This window comes from Peromyscus leucopus, chromosome 3 (genome assembly GCF_004664715.2).
Source record: "Peromyscus leucopus breed LL Stock chromosome 3, UCI_PerLeu_2.1, whole genome shotgun sequence".
Taxonomy (NCBI): Eukaryota; Metazoa; Chordata; class Mammalia; order Rodentia; family Cricetidae; genus Peromyscus; species Peromyscus leucopus.
In genome coordinates this window covers 141,075,954-141,100,377 of record NC_051065.1, presented here as the reverse complement: position 1 = coordinate 141,100,377, position 24,424 = coordinate 141,075,954, and the positions used below count along the sequence as shown (strand labels likewise).

General features: G+C 38.5%; 1 protein-coding gene across 1 annotated transcript; it reads left to right on the top strand.

The window, feature by feature from the left end:
* Nucleotides 1-5,416: 5,416 nt before the first annotated feature.
* Nucleotides 5,417-23,968, top strand: LOC114685852 (killer cell lectin-like receptor 2). Its single transcript, XM_037204069.1, has 8 exons — nucleotides 5,417-5,560; nucleotides 6,975-7,089; nucleotides 9,210-9,269; nucleotides 10,151-10,378; nucleotides 13,175-13,317; nucleotides 14,889-14,992; nucleotides 22,301-22,362; nucleotides 22,540-23,968. The coding sequence occupies exons 2-8, from the start codon at nucleotides 6,975-6,977 to the stop codon at nucleotides 22,686-22,688; spliced, it is 861 nt and encodes a 286-aa protein (XP_037059964.1). The 5' UTR covers nucleotides 5,417-5,560; the 3' UTR covers nucleotides 22,689-23,968.
* Nucleotides 23,969-24,424: the final 456 nt, after the last annotated feature.

The window sequence follows — 24,424 nt, the reverse complement described above, 5'->3', positions numbered from 1 at the left end:
AAAAAAACCCAACCCAATTAAAAGTGGAGTACAGTTCTAAACAAAGAATTCTCAAAAGAGGAAACAAATGGCTGATAAGCACTTGAAATGTTAAACATCTTTCTAAAAGTAAAATATCATTTGGTTTTAATGTCATTTATTGTATTTTTGTCATTTAAAACAATTCTTAAATTGAAATATATTTTGGTCATATTATTCTCCCTCATGTCCTTCCAGATCTTCTCCCCTCCTACCCACCCAACCTTAAGTTCTTCTTCAAAAAACAAATAAAATCCAATACAAAAACAAAACCAAGAAATAGAAATCAAAACTACTTAGAGATTTTTATCTTACATCAGTCAGAATTGTCAAGGTCAATAAAATAACAGCTTATGGTGGTGAGGATGTGATATAAGAGGAACTCTTCTCCATTGCTGATGGGAGTGCAAACTTGTTCAGCCACTGTGGAAATCCGTGTGGCAGTTCCTCAGGAAGATGGGAATCAATTTACCTCAAGATCCAGCTGTACCACTCCTGGGCACATACCTAAAGGATTGTAAATCCACAATACAAACAATTGATCCACCATAATCATTGCTAGTCTACTCATAATAGCCAGCAATAAGAACAAACTACATGTCCACCAATAGATGAATGGACAGAGACAGCTTGGGTTCACAATAACTAGAGTGAAAAATGCAGTTTCCATAGCCTTAACTGCTTAGTCATCTCTTCAGCCTCCTCAAGTTAATATTTTTGAGAAGAGTTTAATGTGACAATTACTCTGTGGGGTCTACTGTGGGAATTCTCTGTTTTGTCCTCAGTGGAGGTGTCCACATGTGCAATGACATGGTCCCCGTTTACATTTCTAGCACCCTTACTGGGAAATGCACCTGTCCTCCATGTTCAATATTTGTCAGTCTGTCTTGTCTATTCCACCTCCCTTCACTTTCAAAATCCCTTCAACAATGCCTCAGGGGAATGCACTATATTGATACCATGGTAGCTAGTATCCTTATCCTAAGGTACTGTTTGAACTCATTACTATGTTTTCATTCACTGTTTGGTTAGTTCTTCATTTCTCCCAGTATTTTGACATATGACTTACAAAATACTGATAATTTTAATGATATTTTATCATTTAATTTTTTATGTTATCTGCTAATTTATAAAACTAAAATTAATGTTCTTCTTTTCAACCTGCCTCCTATGGTTCCACCTTGACAAATTACTCATTATTTTCAGGATTTTTGTTTGGATTTTCAGTAGATCCCTTAGGATGTTTCTTCACTATGCTCCCAACCACATCTTCTCACATACAGTCTTGAGCACATTACCACTGTGCACCCAGTGCAACCAGAGAACAACGAGAAAGACTGGTGGAAATGGTCTGTTCACCAGGCTCTCCCATAATCTCTAACTCACTTGGTTTTCTTCTAACGTTCCAGGTTCTGGCCTCTGTGTTCAGTGAAGAGGACAAGAAAGTATTTCATCAGTGTCAAGCTGGGCTGTATGTGAACAGTTTTAAATTTTTTTTGTTTTATATGTATTGATGTTTTGCCTGCATGTATGTCTGTGTACCAGATGTGAGCTTGGTACCTCCTGGAGATGAGAGAAGAAACCCTGGAATGGATATACACATAGTTCTTAGGCCCTGTGTGGGTGCTGGGAATCAAAACTGGGTCTTCTGTAAGAGAAGCCAGTGCTCTTACCTGCTTAGGTAACTCTCCAGTCCACTATGTGAACATTTTTATCAGGAATATGAACAATAGCTAATATTATTTGCATATCCAACTATTAGAAACCTGTGTCTTTACTTAAAATATATGAGAGTTGTTATAAAGGACTAAGGTATAAGTTGAACCACAAATCCATTTGATTGTTTCAATAGATGAATTCCTAGGCTTACTGGATAACAAGCTAGGATAAAACATCACAACAAAATAAAAAATACACAAAGTAAAAGAATGATGTGAGGGCTGGAACCCGTGGCTCACACTGTAATCCCAGAACTCACAAAATGGAGAGAGGAGAATCACCAGTCCAGGCCTGTCTCAGCTACGTAGTCAGTTCTAGGTCTTCCTGTACTATTTCAGACCACGTGTAAGGAAAAATAAATAAATTTAGAAGAAAGGATGCTCTGAGAAGGAAGAGTTCAACCAGCACACTCCATAGAGGACTTAGTAGAATTGGAGAGCTACATAGAGTCTCTTCTCTGGACTATGATATAGTGAGTGAACAGGGACTGAAGAGGCAAAAAGTTTAGTTATGGATTTCATTTTCCAATATGGAAGAGCCCAGATATCCATCAGAAACTTTTTTGAGGCCCTTTAGTTACTTTTAATGAGTTCCCAAAACATTGTTGTTGGTTTTTTGTTTGTTTGTACATTTGTTTTGTTTGTTTGTTTGTTTGTTTGTTTTTTCTCTCAGTACTTCTGGCACTGTTGGGATAGTCACGATAATGCCGAGTATTAGAACAACTGTGATAAATGCCAGGACACATGGGGTGGTTATGAGCACAGGAAATCTCAAAATAGAGGGTTGTTTTTTTTTTTCTTTTCTTGCTTTAAGAACCGTGATGTTTAGTGTTCTCAACATTTGACATGTAAAGAAAATTACCATGAAGTCAGAATGGCAGTTCCTCCTAGTGAAGCGATTCACGCCAAGCTTTTCCATGGGCTGTTAGCTCTTCCTCACCTTGGGCAGGAAGGGCAGCTTGCAGATGTGAAATGATAAAGCCACTGCTGAGGACTGAGGGTGTGACCAGAGGTCTGGAGGTGTGACTGCACTGATGTACACAGCTTCCTGGTAGCTGTCTTACCACAGGAGAGTGGGCACATGATGTGGTTTCCCAAATAAAAGCGGCTCATGCAGTAAGGAGCCTGGGGCATCAGTATATATTGGAATATATAATTATGTTTATCTGTTGTGTGGTTTTGCACAGAGTGAAATTAGAAGAAAAGATTTAAGAGAATGGAAAACATTTTTCATATTTCTCACCTTTCTGTTTTTTAGCTGGTTGTGATGAGTTTCATACTCACCCCATTTTTTTTCTGCACTTTGCTAAAATAACTGCACTGTGTCAATCAATTAGTTATGAAGAGACTCTATCTACTAATGTATTTATTTTCATTTGAAGGCTTCTCTTTATCAGAAGCTCAGAGCTATGTAATAACCAGAAGACAGAACCTGCAGCTGCTGCTTTATTTAGCGCTCCAGTTACTGCTAAGATTCTCTTTCTAAAGCTGAAAAATTGTTACGATTCTGTCTCCACCTTGTATTTAGTTTGTGTTCACTTTATTGTCCTTGTCTGTCGTGCACACTGCTGGCACCACACCTGTCGTCCACTCTGCTGTCACAGACAGGAAGGAAAGGATTTGGAGCATGTACTAAGACTTTGAGAAAGAGGAGACAAACAACACTCAGACATGCGCATGTGCTCTGCACTTGCTCAATGTGAGGACGACAGCCTCCCATCAAGGATGGAAATCAGAAAAATGTCTCAATAGCATTAACCCTCCTGTGAACAGTTTGATGTGACTCCCAGACCTAAGGTCATCAGTGGTGTTTTCTAAAACAGCAGTTTCTCACTGCTGTGGATTTCACAGGACCTCAGTTTCACTAATAGTCTCTGTTCTAAAACAAAACAAAACAAAACAAAACACCTGCCCTCCCAGTGTCTTAAGGCTTTTGGAATGAAAAACATAGACAAACCAGCATAGGGAATGAAGTGTTTATTTTAGCTCATAGTCCTTCATGGAAGAGAAGTCACTATAGCTGGAACTTGAGGTAGCTGGTCACATTTCATCAGTAGAAAGAAACAGAGTGATTAATGAGCATTTGTATTCAGCTTGCTCTCTTCATTTATACACTGTGGGATCCCAGCTTAGGAAAATGGCACCATATACAGTGGATGGATCTTCTCACCTCTATTTACCTAGCAAAGATAATCCCTCACTGTCGTGTTCAGGCACAATCTAACCTAGATAATCTCTGACAGGTGTGTCCAAGGCTTGCCTGTGCTTGTTCCTGTCAAGTCAGTAACATTAACCACCGCACGATAACATGGTGGGAATGAGATCCTAGCTCACTCTGCAGGCTGGTTCATTTAAGTTGCTAGAACAGAGCAATAGCCTGGGTAACTTATAACAAAAAGAGGCTTGTTTGAGTTCAGACTTAAGGTTCAAAATTAAGATTGGAAATGTCATGGTCAAGTGTCATCATTTGGGCTGAGGGCTAACATTTCCCAACCCATGACACCAAGTGAAAGGGGAGAGTGCAGGGAGGCATGTGTAGAACAATGAACGGGATGGATGGATTTGCCTTTTGACACCTGCTGTCAGAGGGAAGGGGTGTTTTATAGACAAGGTCTCACTTAATATCTCTAGGTGGTCTGGAATTCAATAGGTAGTAGACCAAGCTGTCCTTGTACTTTGGAGTATTCTCCTGCCCCGCTTTCTGAGATTGCAGCAGTATGTTGCCATGCTTTGCTGCATGTAAGTTTTTGCTTATATAAGCCACATTGAAGCCATTGTACACATCACACACACACACACACACACACACACAGAGAGAGAGAGAGAGAGAGAGAGAGAGAGAGAGAGAGAGAGAGAGAGAGAGAGAGAGAGTAAAATGTTTCAATAATGTATATCTGTTACATAGAATGAAGGATGATGAGACAGGAGAACCGTGAGTTTGAATTCAGCCTGGGGTACATAGTGAGTTTCCAGCCACTATTAGTTATAAATCATGACCCTGTCTGAAACAAAACCAAAAATCCAAACTAACCAACCAAACAAACAAACAAACAAACCCTCAAAGGATGAGCATGTAGCTCATGGTCCATCTCTTCTTAAAGGGCATGAGCAAGACCTTGGGTTTGATTGCCCAGCCTCATAGAAATGACAGCAATGAAACCACCTAATGTGGAAAGACATCAACTTTCCTTGTAAACATTTTATGTGGGTTAAAAGGTAGCTCAATACACACACAAAAAAAAATCACAATGGGAATGTGACTAACTTATGGCATTCCTAATATACATTTACTTTCAATATACACAATTCAAAAACAAAAATATTCCTCTGCAATATTAATGTAAGACAAAATTTCTGAAAATTATTAAAATTTGGAACTGAAGAACTTCGTCATCCCATTTGTTCCATACACCCTCCTGTTATACAGAGCTGTTCATCTCTTCTAACCAATGGCTTCTTCTAATTAGATTACATTTTAGCTGAAGATCCTGGCCGGGTTTTCTCAAAGTGTATTTTTCTTCATCCTTTGAGTCATCAAATACTGATTACAGACAAGATTCTGCTGCGTGTGAAGTGGGATCATTTCATATGCAGGAATGCATAGCTCACATTTCCTATCTTTCAGTATCAGCTCTCAACATACAATTTCCTCTTCTCACTTTGGTAAAGCAGAGGGGCAGAACTTTAAGAGCTGAAGTATCATGCAGAAGACACACTCTTCCTTGTTTCATTTGGAGCCTCTGACAGGATACAGAGCTGCAAAGGACAGCTTGTTCCTCTTCCTCTGTTCCCTCCACCTGCATCACCACCTGACTGGGGAATAGGTAACAGCTACTTCGATTCCTTCAGATATCTCTATCATATGATTTACTTATTCAAGAGAAATCCCATTCAGTTACAAATGGCCTACACAAAAGTCATATAACATATATAAGAACAATTGATAATATTAGCACTGTGTTAAGTCTGCCTGTAAACATTTGAGTTAATCTTCAAGAAAGGTATCTTCTCTTATGTGTTATGATTTTTGTTGTGTGTGATCTAAAAAGAGTGATCAGTAGAATTAATTACTTTGTAATTAGCTCAAGTGGTTTATATACTTTCTTACGCACTTTGCAGAATTTTATAATAGGAAATCATTTTATTTTTAGAGAATTAAGGAAATTGTAAATGAGTTTAGAAAATTTCAATTAAAATGTGTTAGATGTACTAGAAATGAATTGAGCCCATCAACAATTTTTAAATATTACCTGTTTATTTGTTGCCCCTTTAAATAATATTTAATGGAATAAGCAAGGTAAATCATAAGTACTTATGATTTAATAATTTGTATCCTAAGAATGAATAATTTATGAGTATTTATGATGCCTAGTGACAAATTTTCATTCTTTTTTTTCTATTTTTTTTTTTTTTTTTTTTTTTTTTTTTTTTTTTTTGAGAGAATCACTCTCTGTATTCCTGGCGATTTGGAAATTTGATAACTAGATGTTCTGGCCTTAAAGACCCTCCTTCCTCTGACTCCTGAGTGTTGGGACAAAAGGCATGTAGCACTGTAGAAATTTTATTTTTATATAGGGTCCTTGAGTAACATCATACACTATACTGTTCTGTGTGGAATGTTCATGTCCATGGGATCATTTGTGATTATGAATATAGGTGTTTTGGCTTTTACTCAGGAGACTTTTATTATCACATCTGGAATCCGGAATTTTAATTTCTTGTAGTATTCCTTTCATATAATCCTTTGGACATTGTTTCTGGCATACACTTTGTAAATGTGGTCAAAAGACAACAAGATCATTTTATATCTATGTGTGTATCACAACATTTACAAATGCTTTAAAAGCCAACAGATTTAGTTTTAAGCAAGTTTTGAATTTTTGACATATTAATGATAGTTTTAAATCATGTTAGTTACTAAGGTGGCACCAGTTTTGTCAAGTATTCTTACGGCCATGTGACTACCCAATCCTTTATTCGGCAATTGAAACTGTTTTCCCATACCTCTTAACAATCATTGATGTGACCACAAGTTAAAAAGGTTTTTCATATCTTGTGGAAGTCAGCTACTGTCCATACTCTTTGGAGAGTTCAGATCTTTAAAGGAGTTAATAAACTTCTACACTACCACAGCATCAAATTCTAGAATATTATAAACTTGAACATTTTAATTTTTTCTTTACCTAGATATCATCCCAAGGCAAGGTTTTAATTTAAACCTCATTGCTTCTTTTCAAGATGAGCAATCAGAAGGTGATTTATTTAAACTCAAGAGTTTTTGAGTTTTCCTCGGAGTCACAGAATCCAATCAGGCCTGATGAGATTCACGGTCCCAGAGAGGTTGGACACAAAGGTGAATGTTCTCCTCCGACTCACTGTACACACCAGACATTGAAGATGGTCCTACCTTTACTGCTGATGGTCAGCTGGTAGTAGGTGATCACAGGGGAAAGAAGTGAAGAGTTAAAACTTGTTTAAAAATAGCCCATGATACTTGGAAAAGTCAATAATTTATTTTGCTTTGTGTTAGTTTATTTTAAAAATTTTTTTGTTTTTTTGTTTTTTGTTTGTTTTGTTTTGTTTTGTTTTGTTTTTTTGTTTTATTGTTGTTGTTTTGAGCCAGAGTCTCAAGTAGCCACGATTAATCTTGACTGTGCTATGTAGCAAAGGGTGGCCCAGAATCTTCGATTCTCCTGGCTCGGCATCTGACGTTCTGAGATTACAGTTGTGGGCCACCTTGTCTGCCTTGAATACATTTTAATAAATCCGAGAAACCAAGATTCAGTTGTTTTTATCAAAATATGGTTAAAAATGTGAGGCCACAAGAAAGGAGAAACTACAATCTGAAGAAACACTGATTTTCTAACGGAAATCTTAAAGAAATTAAAAGTATGTGATAAAAACAAATCTCTACTAAAACAAGGTATGCCAAGTGTTTCATCAAATTTAAATGCCAATCATCAGCAACAACAGTCAGGTTAGAAGGGGAGGTATAAATCCTCCACCCTCTATTTTTATTCCCCTTCAAATATTGTTATATTTAAACTCTAAACTGAAGACTTGTGCTACATTAGTGTGGTAATAATGAGATGTGGGACCCTAGAACGCAAGACTTCAAATCACAAGGATAAATAACTTATTTTCTTGAGAAAAACAGAATTGCTAGACAAGAAAAGATCTGACTCCTAGGAAGTCTTCAAGGATAGACCCTTATAGAGTTCAGAATATTCCTAGTGGCTCCCAGTTTCTCAAGCCCATTGTTTGATCTTTCCTTCCTCTTCATACTGAGTTGAAATGTCTTTGTGGACTGCTAATTACAGTTTGGAGTTTCCTACATGCATCTTGCTTATGCCTCAGTGCTTTGTAAGATGAACTTTTGAAACTGTGTGCACCTGGATGAGGCAGCTTGAGACTGTCATTCTAGCTGCCTGTGAGGCTGAGTCAAGAAGATTGAGAGTTCAAGGATGAAGGGGCAAAAATTTCTGAAGTTCTAAAGAACTGCTTCTATACATTGGCTATAAACAGATGAGTGTTTGTCATTCAGAAATTTAAAGCTTAAAGTTTTCTTTTTATGGTTTATTATAATTTATTAATTATATAAAATAATGGGCTTCATTATGACTTTTGTATAAGCATATAATTTACTGATCATCTTTAATCCATTATTATCCTATCCTGTTCCCCTTTAACCCTGCTCCCCTTCCAGTAACTGCTAATTCTCCTCCTTTAATGTCTTGTCTGTATTGTTTCCTTTTCCTTTAATTATTAGTTACATGTTTGCATGTGTTTATAAAGGCAATCTGTGATTCCATTTAGCATTGTTTACATGCATACGTTTTAGAGCTGACCATTTTGTATAGATATTCACTATGGGCTCATCCCTAGGAGAGACTTGTTTTCTCTGTCAGCTGTCATCAGGTGCCCATAGTTCATCATCCAGGAGTGGGGTCGTGTGGAGATCCCCTGTCCATATTGGCATGTCCTCTGGTGTTGTGGTTGGGTGTGTCTTTCTTAGGCTATGATATTCTTTTTTTTTTTTGATTTTTAAAGACAGGGTTTCTCTGTGTAGCTTTGTGCCTTTCCTGGAACTCACTCTGTAGCCCAGGCTGGCCTCGAACTCACAGAGATCCGCCTGCCTCTGCCTTCCAAGTGCTGGGATTACAGGCGTGCGCCACCACCGCCCAGCTCTAGGCTATGATATTCTTGAGATTGCCTGGTACAGCTTCCTTCTCTTGGAGAAGATGTCCTGAGTCTCTGTAGTTTACAATCTTTTCATCCTCTCTTCAAAAATGTTGCCCAAACCTTAGGTATAGGAGTTGGTTTGTATTCTGGAATTTTACTTAAAACATTAGAGGTACCATCTCTTTGTTTCATATGGTGCCCCAGGTCATGGCTAGTGGTGGACCCTGGGATGGTCCTGGTGATGATTTTGAAGTCTTTAGGAGTGCTCATTCTCCTTACATCTCATTGCAGTGGCTCTCGGGATCCTTTGCTTACTTCTGATGATGGCCATCTCAGTGTGGCTGATATACAGTGAGTAATAAAAATACATCATTTGCCTAGGTAATGCCAACAGACACCAGTTTGTCCATTACTTTGTCACCAAGTGACATTCCAGGTGTTCGGGAATTTGTAAGTTTTTTTGTTTTATCTGGACCCCTGAACTCTTGGACGTTACAGTGACGGGGGCTGCCTTGGACTGCCTTATTCTGTCCTACTCATGATCATGTTCCTTCTGATAATAGATGTGTTGGTGATATTCTGCTTTGGGAACTCAGGTGATTATGAATCTGATATATACATGCTCTAAGAAACAGCTGTCCCAAATAAATTATATCATTTTGTGGACTTTCCCCCAGCCCATATTGAGGACATGATTTAGTGAAAAGACTGAATCTGTACACAGAAGTAGAAGGTCTGGAGCTTCATCTTTATCTTTCATTTGATGTCATCACGTCTTTAGAGAAAAACACTGATGGGCCAGGCTCCACCATAGCTGTATATCTGCATATTGTTGTCTGTCCTCCTGTGGGTAGTCCATCTGCTCCAATGATAACTGTGATATTACTTCTTGGTTCAAATTTTCATGTTGTGTTAGGTTTCTCTGAACATTTTACTTAAGTATTTATTTGTTAGTTTTGTGCTGTGAAAACAATGAATTAATCAGAACATATGGTGCTTCCACCATGATATTATGTAACTGTTTCACCTACTTTACACTGAAGTTGCCAATAGGGGAAAATTCATGTTTCCATTTTTATAATGCATTAATTGAAGAATTACTTTTAGTGTTAAAATAGCAATTAAAATGATGATATATGTTGGTTGTCAATGTGAAACATTTTTCTCTAATCATAAATTTGATATTTACTCCTTATGGGCATTTTTTGTGTTATGTCTGCTACTAATTTTAGTTTTTCAGTATAGTCAAGAAAAATATGAACTGCAAAAAACTCTAAACAACCTTACTCAAAATTATCACATCCTGCAAAATGACAACTACTTAAAGGAAGAATTACTGAGAAATAAATCTAGAGAGTGTGATGATCTCAAACATCAGAAGGAACCAGACTCCTTCAACAGAAAACAGAACAGACACTGTGGGAAAACTAAGGTCATTTTAGATTGCGTACAGCACACAGGTAAGAAGGGAATCTTGAATAAAGAATTGCATTATTCTGTATTGATTCTTCTCCAGAAGATTTGAAGTCCAGTTATCATCTAACTATGCTGGTGATCCCTGAGTTAATGGGTGGGGTTTCCTTGTCTCATGGACGAGCCTAGAACCTTGGAAATCCCTGTGTGGTTTAGGAAAATCTTAGTTTCTAGAACTCAGTGGCCATCCTGTCTCCACGGCTCCCAGGGAATGGAAGCTCAGTCAGCACAGCTGAGAACTTAGATTGTTTTCATGAGAGGTCATATCTAAGTCCCCACTGTTTTTTTTTTTTTTTTTTTTTTTTTTTTTTGACAGAATGTGGAAGTTTCCTGTAAGAAAGTATTTACCAAATTCTTAGGGTGAAATGGACTTAAAGCATTTACCTGGATGTAGTCATAAAAGTAGTGTGTGTGTGTGTGTGTGTGTGTGTGTGTGTGTGTGTGTGTGATTTCCTTCTGCCTCGGTATCAGAGAGCTAGCCCGTTTCTGACCATAGTGAAGCTCACTGCAGCACACATGGGAGCTTCACCATGGTGCCCACACTGGTGAATCTCTGTCACTGAATGACACAGAGATGAAAATATCAAGTGTTTCAAGGAAACCTGTCTTTCCTTGCATCGTGGCTGGTTAACAGTAATTGACACAGTTTATCATTCATTATTAAGTATTTTTTTAAAAGTTAATGTTCACAAAGAACTCTTGAATATGATCTCACTGTGCATGATAGCAGGGGTTATCAATCTCCATTGTTCAAGGACTAATATTATCTTTAAAACTGGTAAATTTTAAAATATGTGACAGAGAAAATGATAAAATCCAAATATAGTCATTGAAGCATTCCAGATTCATCAAAAGTGTTTTATATTATTATTTTAGAATAAACTAACTATCATCTCTAAGTGGTAGCATGATTCTGCAATGCTTGTGATTAGAACACTGAGGCAGGAGGATGGCAAATTTGAGGACAGTCTAGGTGACCAGCAAATTCCAAGCCAGCCTGAACTAAAGAGTGATGATACCTCTTCTCAGAAAAACAAGGGTTGGGGATAAAAGTTTGTTAATAGAGAAAGGGGGTCCTCAGCACAGGCCAAACAAATACATCTTATTGAGAGGCCGTAGCTATGTAAACTACACATATTTTAATGTATTCAAATTTGATACTTTGGGCATATGGGTGTACCCTTGAAGGCAGGAGAACAGGAAATCACCATCAAAAGCTTCCTTGTTTGTCTCTTATATCTATTAAGGTAAGAGCATCTACCATAGAGCACAGCACTGCTGCATGTGTACAGTAGCATGTGGGCCACTGTGGGCAGAGTGCATCACTGCAGACCTAGCATTGCATCATCCATGTAACTGCCTCTGAGCAGCAAGTGCTCATTTCCCCTCCCTCCAACCCCTGGGATCTTACAAACCTCTGCTTCTTAGAACTGGGCTGTGCTATAAACATCATCTGGGTAAAATAAAAAAGTATGGTCCTGGCTCTGCTTTGTTTCATTTCACATTCTATCTTCAAATTCATCCATGCTTCTCTGACAGACTTTCTTGTAGACTTCTAAGAAATGGAATTTATTGCAAAGACTCTGCTGTCTCATTAGTAATGAATTGGCTCATAACAGGACACTTAGTCCTGACATTGAGTGAGCAGCAGTCAGGAGTCACCTGGGAGACTCTTACTATACAGTTGGTCATTTAGGTCAGGATTTCTCTTTGGGGAGGTTAGATGTGACAATGTTTTCATTCTGTAGCCCAGGCTGCCTTGGAACTCATCTTATAGCCAAGGCTGGCCTGGAATTCACTGCTTAACCTAGGCTGACCTCAAACTAGAGATGAACCTTGTGCCTCAGCCTATGGATTGCTGGGTTTATAGGCAGGCATAATTCATCATGACCGGTTGGATTTCTTCCCTGTCAAGGATAAATAATATTCCTTTGTGTGTATATGCTACATTTTCTCTATTGATTCATTCATAATGAACACTTACATTTTATCCATATCTCTGTTATAATAAGTGCTGCATAGAACATGGGTATGTAGGGGTCTCTCAGCATTCTAGTATCTCAATTTTTGAGAGCCATGAGGTTTTAGTTAGTTATAGATGTGTAACAAATACATTCTTCTATATCACAAATTGTAATAGGTCTTATAATAAAAACCCAGGGCCAGATATTGGGGTAAATGCTTAAAGATCAGAGGAAACAAGTCATAGCTACTTCTCACCTCGCCAACTCCTCAGCCAAAAGGGGAAGTTCCTGTTTTGATAAATCCTCAGACTGAATGCCCCTGAATCCTGTTTCCACCCACCTTATATTCCTTTCTCTACCCAGCCATATCACTTTTTGTCTCAACCTTCCTTGTCCTGGGATTAAAGCCATGCAACTCCCAATTACTGGGATTAAAAGTATGAGTCGTCACTGCCTGACTCTATTTCTCTTTTAAGAAGACTGGATTAATGGGATTAAAGGCTTGTGACTCCAAAGTACTAGGATTAAAGCTGTGAACGGCCTCTGCCTGGCTCTGCTTCTCTTTTAAGAAGACTGGATTAATCTCATGTAGTCCAGACTAGCCTTGAACTCACAAAGATCTATCTGCCTCTGCCTTCTGAGTTCTAGGATTCAAGTTGTGTGCTACCACTGCCTGGCCTCTATGGCTAACTATGGCTGGCTCTGCCCTCTGATCTTAAGACAAGCTTTATATGTTAGAGCATATACAAAATATCACTACAGTTCTAATAACAGAATAACAGAAAATAAGAATTTTCACCATTGCCTTATCTATTGTAGGGAAACCTGTTGAAGGACATTTGTTCTGCTGTGGCATAAAATGTTATTATGCCATCATGGAAAATAAACAATGGAATGCATGTAAACATATCTGCCAGGACTGCAGCCTATCTCTTTTGAAGATAGATGATGATAATGAACTGGTACCATAGACTCTTACTGCTTCTTTGCTTTTAGACTCCTTCTCTAACCCTTGGATAGTGAGATACTGATCCCACGTGTTTTGAAAAAAAAAAAGAGTCCTTCAGCACTTGAATGTGGTTTTCCTTTAATGCCAGCAAAAATCATGCAGTAAGAGTTTCCCAGTCCATCCCTTCCTGCTGCTCCCTATTTAGTTTCAGGATCAAGATCTGTTATGAGGAGACTCATTACTAAGAAGACAGTCCTGTCTTTGCAATCTCCTCTCTTTTGCAGGAATCTGCAAGAGAATCCTGCAGAGAAGCATGTTTTACCAGAATAAGTTTAGCCCTCTGGTGTAGCACATCACGTGACCGACAGTTATTTATCTCCATAGAGTGTCAAATACACCCAGAGAGGCCACAGTTTAGGGTTTGTTCTTTGGAACACAAACAAGAGACTGCCTGAGATGAGTAATTGGAAGACAATAGAGAGAGTAACTGACCTCTGGGCCAATCTGTAAAATGGAAATTATATGAGAACCGTGGAATTAACAGGTTTCCTGTTAGTCTCATGTTGATTTTCACTGAATGCCCATAATATTTACTTCCTAATATTCTTATGTTTCATTAAAAAATCTATCTTTAGAAATGAATATTTAAAAAGAGATGAGTGGCCAGGATCCTGACTTTAACTTTATTTGTCACTAAAGAAATCTCTTCAAATACATACAGGGTGTTTTTCTAGAGAAATTGTTGAGTCATCAGCTTGAAACTTTGTCATTTAGAATATGATGCACAATTTCTTCACCAATTTAATACACGTCTGAATAATTACAGTATAAAATAAAATTTTAATGTCAAGTAATGTTATAATTTTCCATTTGATACAGTAAACAGTTAAATTTAAACTCGTATCCTAAAATATATTCAGTAATTTTATTAGTAATCATTCCACTTGTATGTCACATGTAAGACATATGAGTGTAATTAGTTCCAAATATCTCCCCCTTCCACAAGTTCTCTCACTTTTGGAACTAAATAACATCATGGCTTCATTGCTGGAACATGGAGGATAAGGCATCACTTTTCACAGAGGACTTGGACTTATCATCTGGATTAATTTGTTTTTTTAGACAGGGGGGGTCACTAAAGTTAAAGACTTCCCACAAGCTTCTGTAGTTATCTGAAATGTGTATTTGAATAATTTCATAAAGTGTCAGTCTTGCTTAAGGAACCAGGTAGGCAATGTGCATTTTGGGGTCTTAGGCAGTGAGATTTTGAGTTAAAGATCAGTCTTGGTTACACAGTGAGATTTTCTCTGAGAAACACAGTCACAAATCATTTCAGGAATCCAGTATCTCTGGCCACCTGAAGTTTTCATTTTAAACAACTTAGGTAACTGACATCAGTTTTTACATAAATGAGCTACTAGTGGGAAATCACTTTAAAAATGAACTTGGAGAGACTGAAGGGCTGGAGGACAGGACAGCAGAGAACTGATGTAAGAATAGCTGAGAGCTGTTACCCTGTTCTTTTCAACCAAACAGACAGACATTTTATCACAATACATGTTTTTTTTTTTTTTTTCTTTACAGAAGTTCTTACAGTCCCAGGTTACTGCAAACAGATACTGGATTGGATTTAAATATAATGGAAGCAAAGGGGAATGGCAATGGATTGGAGATGTCCCATCTAAACTGTGAGTTTCCTGAACCCTCACACTCTAACACTGGTGCACAGTTGGGAGGAAGGTTGCAAAGGCTTTTCTCTCGTTTCACATGGCTTTCCTCATTTTCTATGGAGCTCACAGGTCAGGACAAGATGCATCAGATGGTGTTTGAGCAAGTGTTAGGGAAGAGGAATGGTTTAGAAACTAACTGCTAGTGACGTAATACTGAACACAGCTCAGGGTTGTATGTTCTAAGATGCAGAGGACACAAAAAAAACCAAAGCTTAAGATTATTCAAAGTAACTTGATCATCATGAAAGATATTATGAGTGTATCTTAAACATACACTTGACTTGTTTCTGTAGTTAGCTTATGTAATTGTTCATTTCTAAATATAAAAACACATTAATATATATGCATATCTACTTTTCAAGGTTGCTGTATTCTATAAGCTCTAAGTTTGTTCATTTCTGACCTGGTAGAAAACTGTTCATTGATTTTCTTTATTAATACCATTTCTTAAAAATCTCATATATATACAGAATGAAATATGATCATATCATCCCCTACTTGCCCTCTCAACCTTCCCCTGACTATAACTAAGGTGTTCCCATCTACTTCATGTTTTCTTAGTCGATGCTGTTCACTGGTGCATGTTTGTAGGCCATTCACTGGAGCAAGAATACCTCCCAGTGGCCACCACCTTAATAAAGAATGTGTCTCTCATTCCAGTAGCAGTCACCTAACAATACTATCTCCCTAAGAAATAGAGCCCCCCCCACAAACTGCTGGAATTTTGGCTGGCTTGTTCTTGTTCAGGTCTCATATAGGTGACCACAGCTGCTGTGTTTGTGAGTGGGAAAGTCTTGTCATGTCCACATTACAGGATTTCACAGAGGTTTTCCTATCATCAGGCTCTTACATTTGTTTTCCACTTTCTCTGCCCTGTTGTTCCCTGAGTCTTGGGATGGTGTTGAAGGGGAGGGAGTTGAAGATGTCCCCATAGGGCAAAACACATTTTCTCTTCCCTTCTGAACTTGGACTAGTTCTGCTGCTCTGTACTGATTACTGCCTGCTGCAAAAGAAGCTTCTCTGACCAAGGTCGAGAGCAGCCCAGATCTAGACTGTAAACACATGTAGTAAGAGTACAGTTTGACTACATGCCCACTTATCAACATGACTGTAGCAGTTTCCACCCTAGGGCCCTTGAACTCCACATTCTTGGGCTTTTCATTTGGATTACAATAGCAAACATGTATAGCTTATGTAGTGAAGATCTCAACACTAATAATAAAACACTTAGTTATCCTACAACAATGGTACCACTGGGCACATCTTGCCTAGCCAGCCAGTATTGAAGCATGCAGGCTCCAGTTCTGGGTCAAACAATTCATAACTCTTCTCCCCCAGCAGCCTGCAAATCACCTTCTCATCCTTTGAAAAATAGCTCAAGGAAAGTAGTCTCCTGATTGATTTGAAATTGATTTCTCTTTGTTCTGACATCACAGTGTGTGGTGTATCAGCAATCAGGTCTTACCATGTAGTTATGGTGGGTAACCAAAGGTAATGGTAATATGCTGTGCTGGTTTGGAGACCTCTGTAGTCTTGCTAACCAATAATTCCTCTGGATGTATCCCCTGCTTTATACGTTGATTTTCATTTAATAACTCATGTCTTCTGTGGTTCTAACTCTTTTAATGTTTATATTTTTATTTTCAATTTCATTTTTCAATTGAAAATATTTTGATCAGCTTTCCTACCCTAAACACCTCCCACATCCTCCTCACCTCCCTCCCCAATTAAATTCAAGGTCTTTCTTTCTCTCTCCCCAAAACAAAAACAAAAGTGAAAATAAAATTAAAAAACACCCAATCAGATAAAAAATATTAAAACACACACACACACACACACACACATACACACTCATACCCCAAGCCCAAACCACCAAAGGAACAAAGAGTCTACTTTGTGTTGATCATCGACAAGCCTATTAACTAGTGGGTTTCCATAAGGCCTTTTTAAACCCTTAGTTTTGGTTAATCCACCTATGATCCTCTCCTGTTCTTTATCCCCAGTACTATCGACATTTGATGTTTTAAGTCTCAGGATTCCTCCCTCTATTTTCATATCACACCTTACCAACATTCCTCTTGATTATTGATGTTTTTAGAAATACTAATATTAAAATTTCTCTCCTAGGAATTCTGTATTTGTCTAAAAATAATGTTGCTGTGTGTGTGTGTGTGTATGTGTGTGTGTGTGTATGTGTGTGTGTGTGTGTGTATTTAAAAACAATGTTTATTATCCAACTTCTACAACATGACCATTCAAAAACAAACAAACAAAAACCAACAAATGCTGGTTTCTTTTAGGGGGTTGTCTTTTTTTTTCTTCTATTTTTAACGTTTATTGCTGGGGGAGGGTGTGTTACATACTTTTAGTCCCAGCACTTGGTGGCAGAGGCAGGCAGTTCTCTGTGAGTTCAATGCCAACGTTGTCCATAATGTGAGTTCCAGGATAGCCAGCGCTGTTACACAGAGAAACCTGTCTCTAGAAAATCAAAAATAGTTAATTAATTAATTAATTAATTAATTGTTCCAGTCCAGTCACAGTCTTCCTTCCTTCCTTGCTTTCCTCCCTTTTTCTCCCACCCTCTAATCCACTCCTCCTCTTTTCTCTTCAGGAAAAGGCAGGTCTCCCAAGATATACCAGACAGCCATGTTATAACAAGTTGCAGTAAGACTAGGCACCTCCTCTCCTACTGAAGCTGGATGAAGCAACCCAGTATGAAGAAGGGTCTCTCTTTTTGTACACTGTGAAGATGAGTCACTGTACTAGTTTAATAAGAAGCTGAACGGTCAATAGCTAGGCAGGATTCCCAGGCACAAAGGATGCTGGGAATAAGGGAGGAGACATAATGAGTCACCAGCACAAAGAGAGGGAACAGACATGCAGGTGGAGAGGTAAAGCCATGAGTCATGTGGCAACATGTACATGAATATAAATGGGTTAATTTCAGTTATAAGAGCTAGTAAGAAACAAACCTAACCGATCAGCTGAGCATTCATAATTGATAATAAGTCTCTGTGTCACTGTTGGGGAGCTGGGTGTCCAAAAGAAAATTCCATCTACATGTCCCAAAAGCAGGTAATAGAGTCCGAGAAAGGCCCTGCTCTAACTGTTAGGAGATCTGTTGCTGGAGGGCTTCTCTCCAGGTTCCCCAAGCCCCACAGTCCCACAATCCACTTATAAAATAATCACTCAGATGCTTATATCACTTAAAAACTGTATGGCCATGGCAGGCTTCTTGCTAACTGTTCTTTTATCTTAAATTAACCCATTTTTATAAATCTATACCTTGCCACGTGGCTGGTGGCTTACCAGAGTCTTTACATGCTGCTTGTCCTGGTGGTGGCTGCAGTGTCTCCCTCCTCAACCTTCTGCTTCCCAGAATTCTCCTCTCTCCTTGTCCCACCTACTTCCTGCCTGGCCACCTACTTCCTGCCTGGTCACTGGCCATCAGTGTTTTATTTATATAGAACGATATCCACAGCAGAGATCCACAAAATAAACCAAGCTACACAACTGTCACATATATATAGTGGGCTTAGGTCACCCCCATGCAGGCTCCCTGGATTTTGGTTCATTCTCTGAGTCCATGTGAGCTCAGGTTAATTGATTCTGTGGTTTTCTTGTGCCACTCTGACTCTCACAATCATTCCTCCCCTCTTCTACAGGATTCCCCAAGGTCTTCCTGACGTTTGGCTGTGTGTCTCTTCATGTTTTCATCTGTTGCTGTGTGAGACCTCTCTGGTGGCAATTAGGCTAGGCAACAATCTATGAGTATAGAAGACGATTATGAATCATTTCATGGACTTTATTTGTCAGTAATGTTCAGCTCTATCCAAGGTGTCTGGGCTGTCTGGCCTCTGGGTCCTGGTCCTCCAGGCAGTGTCAGGGGTGGGCTACCACTCATGGTATGTATCTCAAGCTTGGCCAGTCATTGGTTGTCCATTCCCATAAATTCTGCACCACCTTTACCCTAGTATCTCTTTGTAGGCAGGGCAAACTGTAGATTGAAGGTTTTGCAGCTGTGATGAGGGTCACAATCCCTCCATTGGATGTCTTGCTGGGTTACTGGAAATGGCCTATTCAGACTCTGTTTCCCCCATTGTTAGGAATGCTAGCTAGGGTCACCCTTGTAGATTCCTGGGGGTTTCCATTGCACTAGGTTTCTAGCTCATCCCAAAGATGACACTCATTCCAGTTGTCTTTGCCAGTACTCTCTTCCTCCATCTTCCCCCACCTGACCCCTCCTGTTCCCATGCCCACCCACCCCAATCCAGAACCCTCCCCCTTCCACCAGCAATGTCTATTCTATTTTCCCTTCACAATGAGATTCACTGACCCCATACCCACTTAAGCCTTCATTGTTTCTTAGCTTCACTGGGTCTTGGGACTGTAGCATGGTTATCCTTTAGTTTATAGCTAATATTCACCTAAAGTGAGTACATACCATGTTTATCTTTCTGTGTCTGGGTTACCTCACTCAGAATGATCTTTTCTAGTTCCTTCCAATCGATGGCAAATTTCATGGTGTCATTTTTTTTAACAGCTCCATAGTACTCCATTGTGTAAATGGACCACATTTTCTTTATCCATTCTACTTTTGATGGATGTCTAGGTTGTTTCTAGTTTGTGGCTGTTAATATTCTGACCCACCCCTTGGAAACCAATGTTAGTATTCTGAGCCATCCATTGGCACTGCCCTAGGTCCTGATTCTAAGGAAATACTCCTCCTCTTTCCCCTCTCTCTTCTACCTTTTTTACTCCATAAGATGGGCACCTTTGACCTTTCTCTCTCTTTGATGTCTCTCTCTCTCTGTCTCTCTCTTTCCTATCTTTCTCTTCATCTCTTTATTATAATAAACTCTCCACATGGATGCAGTGTCTGGGTTGTGAATAATTTGCCGCCACCACTGCCACAGCCGCCATGCCCACATGGCATGCATCTGCCCGTATGTTTCTCTGAACACTTGGGATGCCTTTGGGAGACCCCCACATGCAATAATTCATGACAATGGCTATTATAAATAAAGCCGCTATGAACATAGTTGAGCAAATATCCTTGTGGTAGGATGGAGCATCCTTTAGATATATGCCTAAGAGTGGAATAGCTGCTCTTAAGGTAGGTTGATTACTAATTTTCTGAGAAACAACCATGTCACTTTCCAAAGTGGCTGCATAAGTTTTCACTCTCACCAGAAATGGAGGAGTTAATTATAGTTTTTTATTACCTTTTATATCATTTAAAAATCATTTTAATTTTTATTTTGTTGTTTTTATTTAGATAGCAATTTTCATGAGTCCCAGGCTGGCTTTAAACACCTGATCCTTGTATGTCCAACTTGCAGATTCTGGGACTACTGGCAGGTGTGACTGAGCCTGTCCTTTGTCTCTTGAAAGATATCAACTATTATTACTTTACAAGTATTAGATGGTAATCCTAATGTCTGAAGTTTTATGCATTGAATGTACTGTTTCTGCTGGATTCTGACATTTTTCATGATGTCATTTTCTTTGAGATATTTCCTGAATGTCTTCTGCAATGGCTACAGAAACTATCTGAAGCTTGGTATTCACAGTGGTAACTGTCCTAGGAATATTTTCTACAGTGCCTGGGAACATGGCAGGTCTGGGTCACTTCTGTTTGAATGTGGTCCAGCCAGTGTGGACAGCTAAATTCCAAATATGCAGGAAAATAATTTCCTTTGTCTCCTCTAAAGACACTTTCAAGTAGATTGTCACAGAGGTGGCCAGAAGACAGACAGCCTTACAAGATGTTTTAATATATTCAAAGTACACAGATTATTGTTGTTGCTATTAGTTTTGGTTTTTCTATTTGAAGTATCATTTAATACAGGCTAGCCCCAGTTCTACATCTACCTCACAAGCACCAGGATAGATGTTGATTTCCACCATGACTGACCACAGAGTTAGTGAATTTATTTACAGCCTACAGCACCATACAGAGTCAGAGATGGGCAAGTGGTAGCATTTGGAGTGAGGTGCCAGTGGCTGAGAGAATGCCTGCAGCCAGGCTAAAATATCTTATCTTTGTAGACCTTATCTATGCTACAGAACTGTGCCCTGATGATGAAATGATTACTAGGGCTGGAAATGAGGATTCTGTATTAAAAAAAACTGGTGTTGAGAAGATTCTTTCACCACCAGAAGCATTTTCTCTAGTGGGAAGATGCAGTAGCTTGAACATCTGTTTCAATATCAGGTTCTAATGGACCTAGTGAGCAGCTATGAGTAACTTGTCTTTCTTGTGTAGAGCTCCAAACGGCACCACCATGGAGGTAAAGAGCTCATGATGCAGAATGTGTGCTCCATGTGGATGTTGTGAATAGTTAGTATCTACTGGGTCTTTTCCTCTTTGCTCATGTTCAACACACATGCTTTATTGATTGTACCCGTAATCATGTCTCGTGACTGTCTAATGTATATACTCACTCGTACTGTACCTTACCTGTTCTGTCTATACCCCAGAGGCCAATTAGTTTCATTTATCTTCTCTTGCTGTTCCTATGGTTAATCTAAACACACTTGAATACAGGGCTCAACAAATGATGATCTTTTGTTTAAGCTTTATCCCTTTGATATCACAGCCCATGGAGTTTGGCAGATTTCCTTCCCTGTTTTATCTTCTTTTATATAGAATCTCATCAGCCTTGCCTGGTTAAATCTCACTGTGTTGCCCAAGCCAAGAAACCCTGTCTTGTGTGCCACATACATTTAATTTTTTTTCTTGATTTAAAATTTCTTTATTCCAAAGAGCATCATAGGAAATAAACCTTAGTGTGAAATGATATTTTAGTGATACTGAAAATTAAATTTACTTGAAGATGGAAAATTAACAATATGGAATAGATACGGAATTGAATTGTGATCAAGAGAATATTTTTATTTTAATTTTTTATTTTTATTACACTTATTTATTTTTGTGTGAATGTATGCATGTGTGTTCCCATGTCACAGCACATCTGTAGTTAGAGGGTAGTTGAAGGAGTCACTTTTCTTCTTCTACTCTGTGTATCCAAAGTCTGAACTCAGGTTGTCAAGTTTGGTAGCAATGGCTTCTATCCACTGATCTGTGTCACTGGCCCAAGACCTTTTTTTAATGAATTTAGAGAAAACAAAAAACTTGTAGTAAAACACAATTAATTCTATATTCAGTATATTTTAGTCAATAAAAATTGTTTTTAAAATCATGGCCTACATCACATCAATATGTTTCAAATTTAATAACTGCCCATTGTATGTTTTTTACAGTAATTTGACAACAGTGAAATTATTAAAGGAAAGTGGAGGCTGTGCACATCTCAGTTTCAGAGGTATAAATGATGATGACTGTGGTAGAAACCACCTCTGTATCTGTGAAAAGAAAATGAATAAATTCCCTGTTTCCATGTACAGTGTAAAGGAAAAGTAAAAAATGGAATATTTTGTCATATTTGCTGGTATCCTGTAATGATTTGTGACTACTTAATAACTGAATGTCTTAACCGAAGGACTCAGTCAGCTGAGCAAACATGGCAATGAACTGGAAAGAGAAGAGATGTTCTACAGAAATCTAACAGCACCTCAGAAGCTTTCTCCCTTCCTACTAAACACAACAGTTCATGTCTGGAGAATGAATGCCCTTTGTTCCAAGCCCTGAGGAATCATCCCTTGTTTCCTGAATGACACATGGAATCAAATCCAGAATACTGATAATTAGCACACATAACTAACTCATCATCCCTAGGACAAACCATTTCAATATTCCATTGCTTTGACATCACAATTAAGAACTACGATGCAGTTTTGGCATTCTATTTGTCAATTTTTTGGTTAATGTTTGTTGTTTTTTGCAGGTAGAAGAACTTATGTTTAGAAAGGATTTATATTCTATGAAACACAATTTCAGATTTGATGAGTAGTTGCTAGGCTAGGTCAAGAAACTCATGCAACCATTCATAGTCCATATGTGCTCTCATTTTCTCTCTCTCTCTCTCTCTCTCTCTCTCTCTCTCTCTCTCTCTCTCTCTTCTGTCTTTCTATCTGTCTGTCTGTATGTCTGACCTATTTGCTGGTAAATTGAAAACCCAAGGATACAGTAATTCATTGAGGCCAGCTGGATGTCATGACTCAGACTTATAATCTTATAAGTACTTGAGTTTGAATGCAGTCTAGGCTGCATAGTGTGTTTGAGGCCATCATGGGCTACAGAAAGAGACTCTGTCTCATGAAGCATAATAATAATGATGGTCATAATAATAATAATACAAACTGTCCATAAGTATTTTCTAAGCCATTTCTATAATAGCATCATTCTAAAGTGATAAGACTACAGAAATTTAGTATTGATCTAGTAATATGATGTATTCAATAATCCATATTAATTACTGTTGATATTTCTTCACATTCACTATCATCAGTGCTTTCCCTTGTAATGTCCTTTAGTGCTAAAATGGTTATTGACATGATGCCTTTATTTTTTTGACTCTGATATTAAATATATCAAATTTGACTTTGGAGTTGTATGTATTTGAAATGTCCCCACTGTAAGCCATGAGAAATATGAGTTTAAAAATATGTACATCTCTTCAAGAACCATTGTGGAGGCCAGTTTTATGTCAACTGGACACAAACCAGATACATCTGAGAGGTGGGAACCTCGACTGAGAATGTGCCTCAATGAAATCTGGCTGTAGGCAAGCCTATAGGGCATTTGTAATTAGTGATTGATTAGGAAGGCTCAGCCCTTCGTAGGTGGTGGGACCCTTGGGCTGATGGTCCTGGGTTGTATAAGAAAAAAGGCTGAGCAAGCCATGGGAATCTTCCAGTAAGTGTCACCTCTCCATGGCTTGTGCATCAGGTTCTGCCTACTGATTCCTGCCAGGCTTGAGTTCTTGCCCTGACTTCTTCTGAGGATGAACAGCAAAGCTGAAGTCTAAGTCAAATAAACCTTTTTCTCCTCAACTTGCTTTTTGGTCATCGTGTTTCATCACAACAATAGAAACCCCAACTAAGAGAACAATCAAATCCTAATAGCACATTTATTTTTTTTTTTATTTATTTATTTTTTTTGCCACCCAAATTTCTTTTCTATTCCTTGCCCTACCTGGGCCCTGGAAAGCAGACATATACTCTCTTATAATGTAAATCAGGAAGGCATAGTCAAGAGTGTCACATACTAAGCTCAGATTTGTATTTGGCTCCATTTTCTCTGCATCTTTTACTATTACCTGGACTTCTACGAAGAAACACAAGCTCACAGCTTCTCACTAGGTTCATTTGAAGCTGATATTGTCAGCAGGTGTACAAGCTTCTGCACCTTCCCACTGGAGAAAATACTTGTGGTGGCCACAGAAACCATCTGACCATTGGACTTCCTTACAGAAGCCTCATGTT

What these genes read in the sequence shown, in the direction of transcription:
- LOC114685852 (XM_037204069.1), top strand. Translation starts at nt 6,975, where the DNA reads ATGAGCAATCAGAAGGTGATTTATTTAAACTCAAGAGTTTTTGAGTTT. An exon ending in TAGATGATGATAATGAACTG is followed by an intron (nt 13,318 to 14,888) that starts GTACCATAGACT and finishes TTTTCTTTACAG; the next exon opens with AAGTTCTTACAGTCCCAGGT. An exon ending in GGAGATGTCCCATCTAAACT is followed by an intron (nt 14,993 to 22,300) that starts GTGAGTTTCCTG and finishes TGTTTTTTACAG; the next exon opens with TAATTTGACAACAGTGAAAT.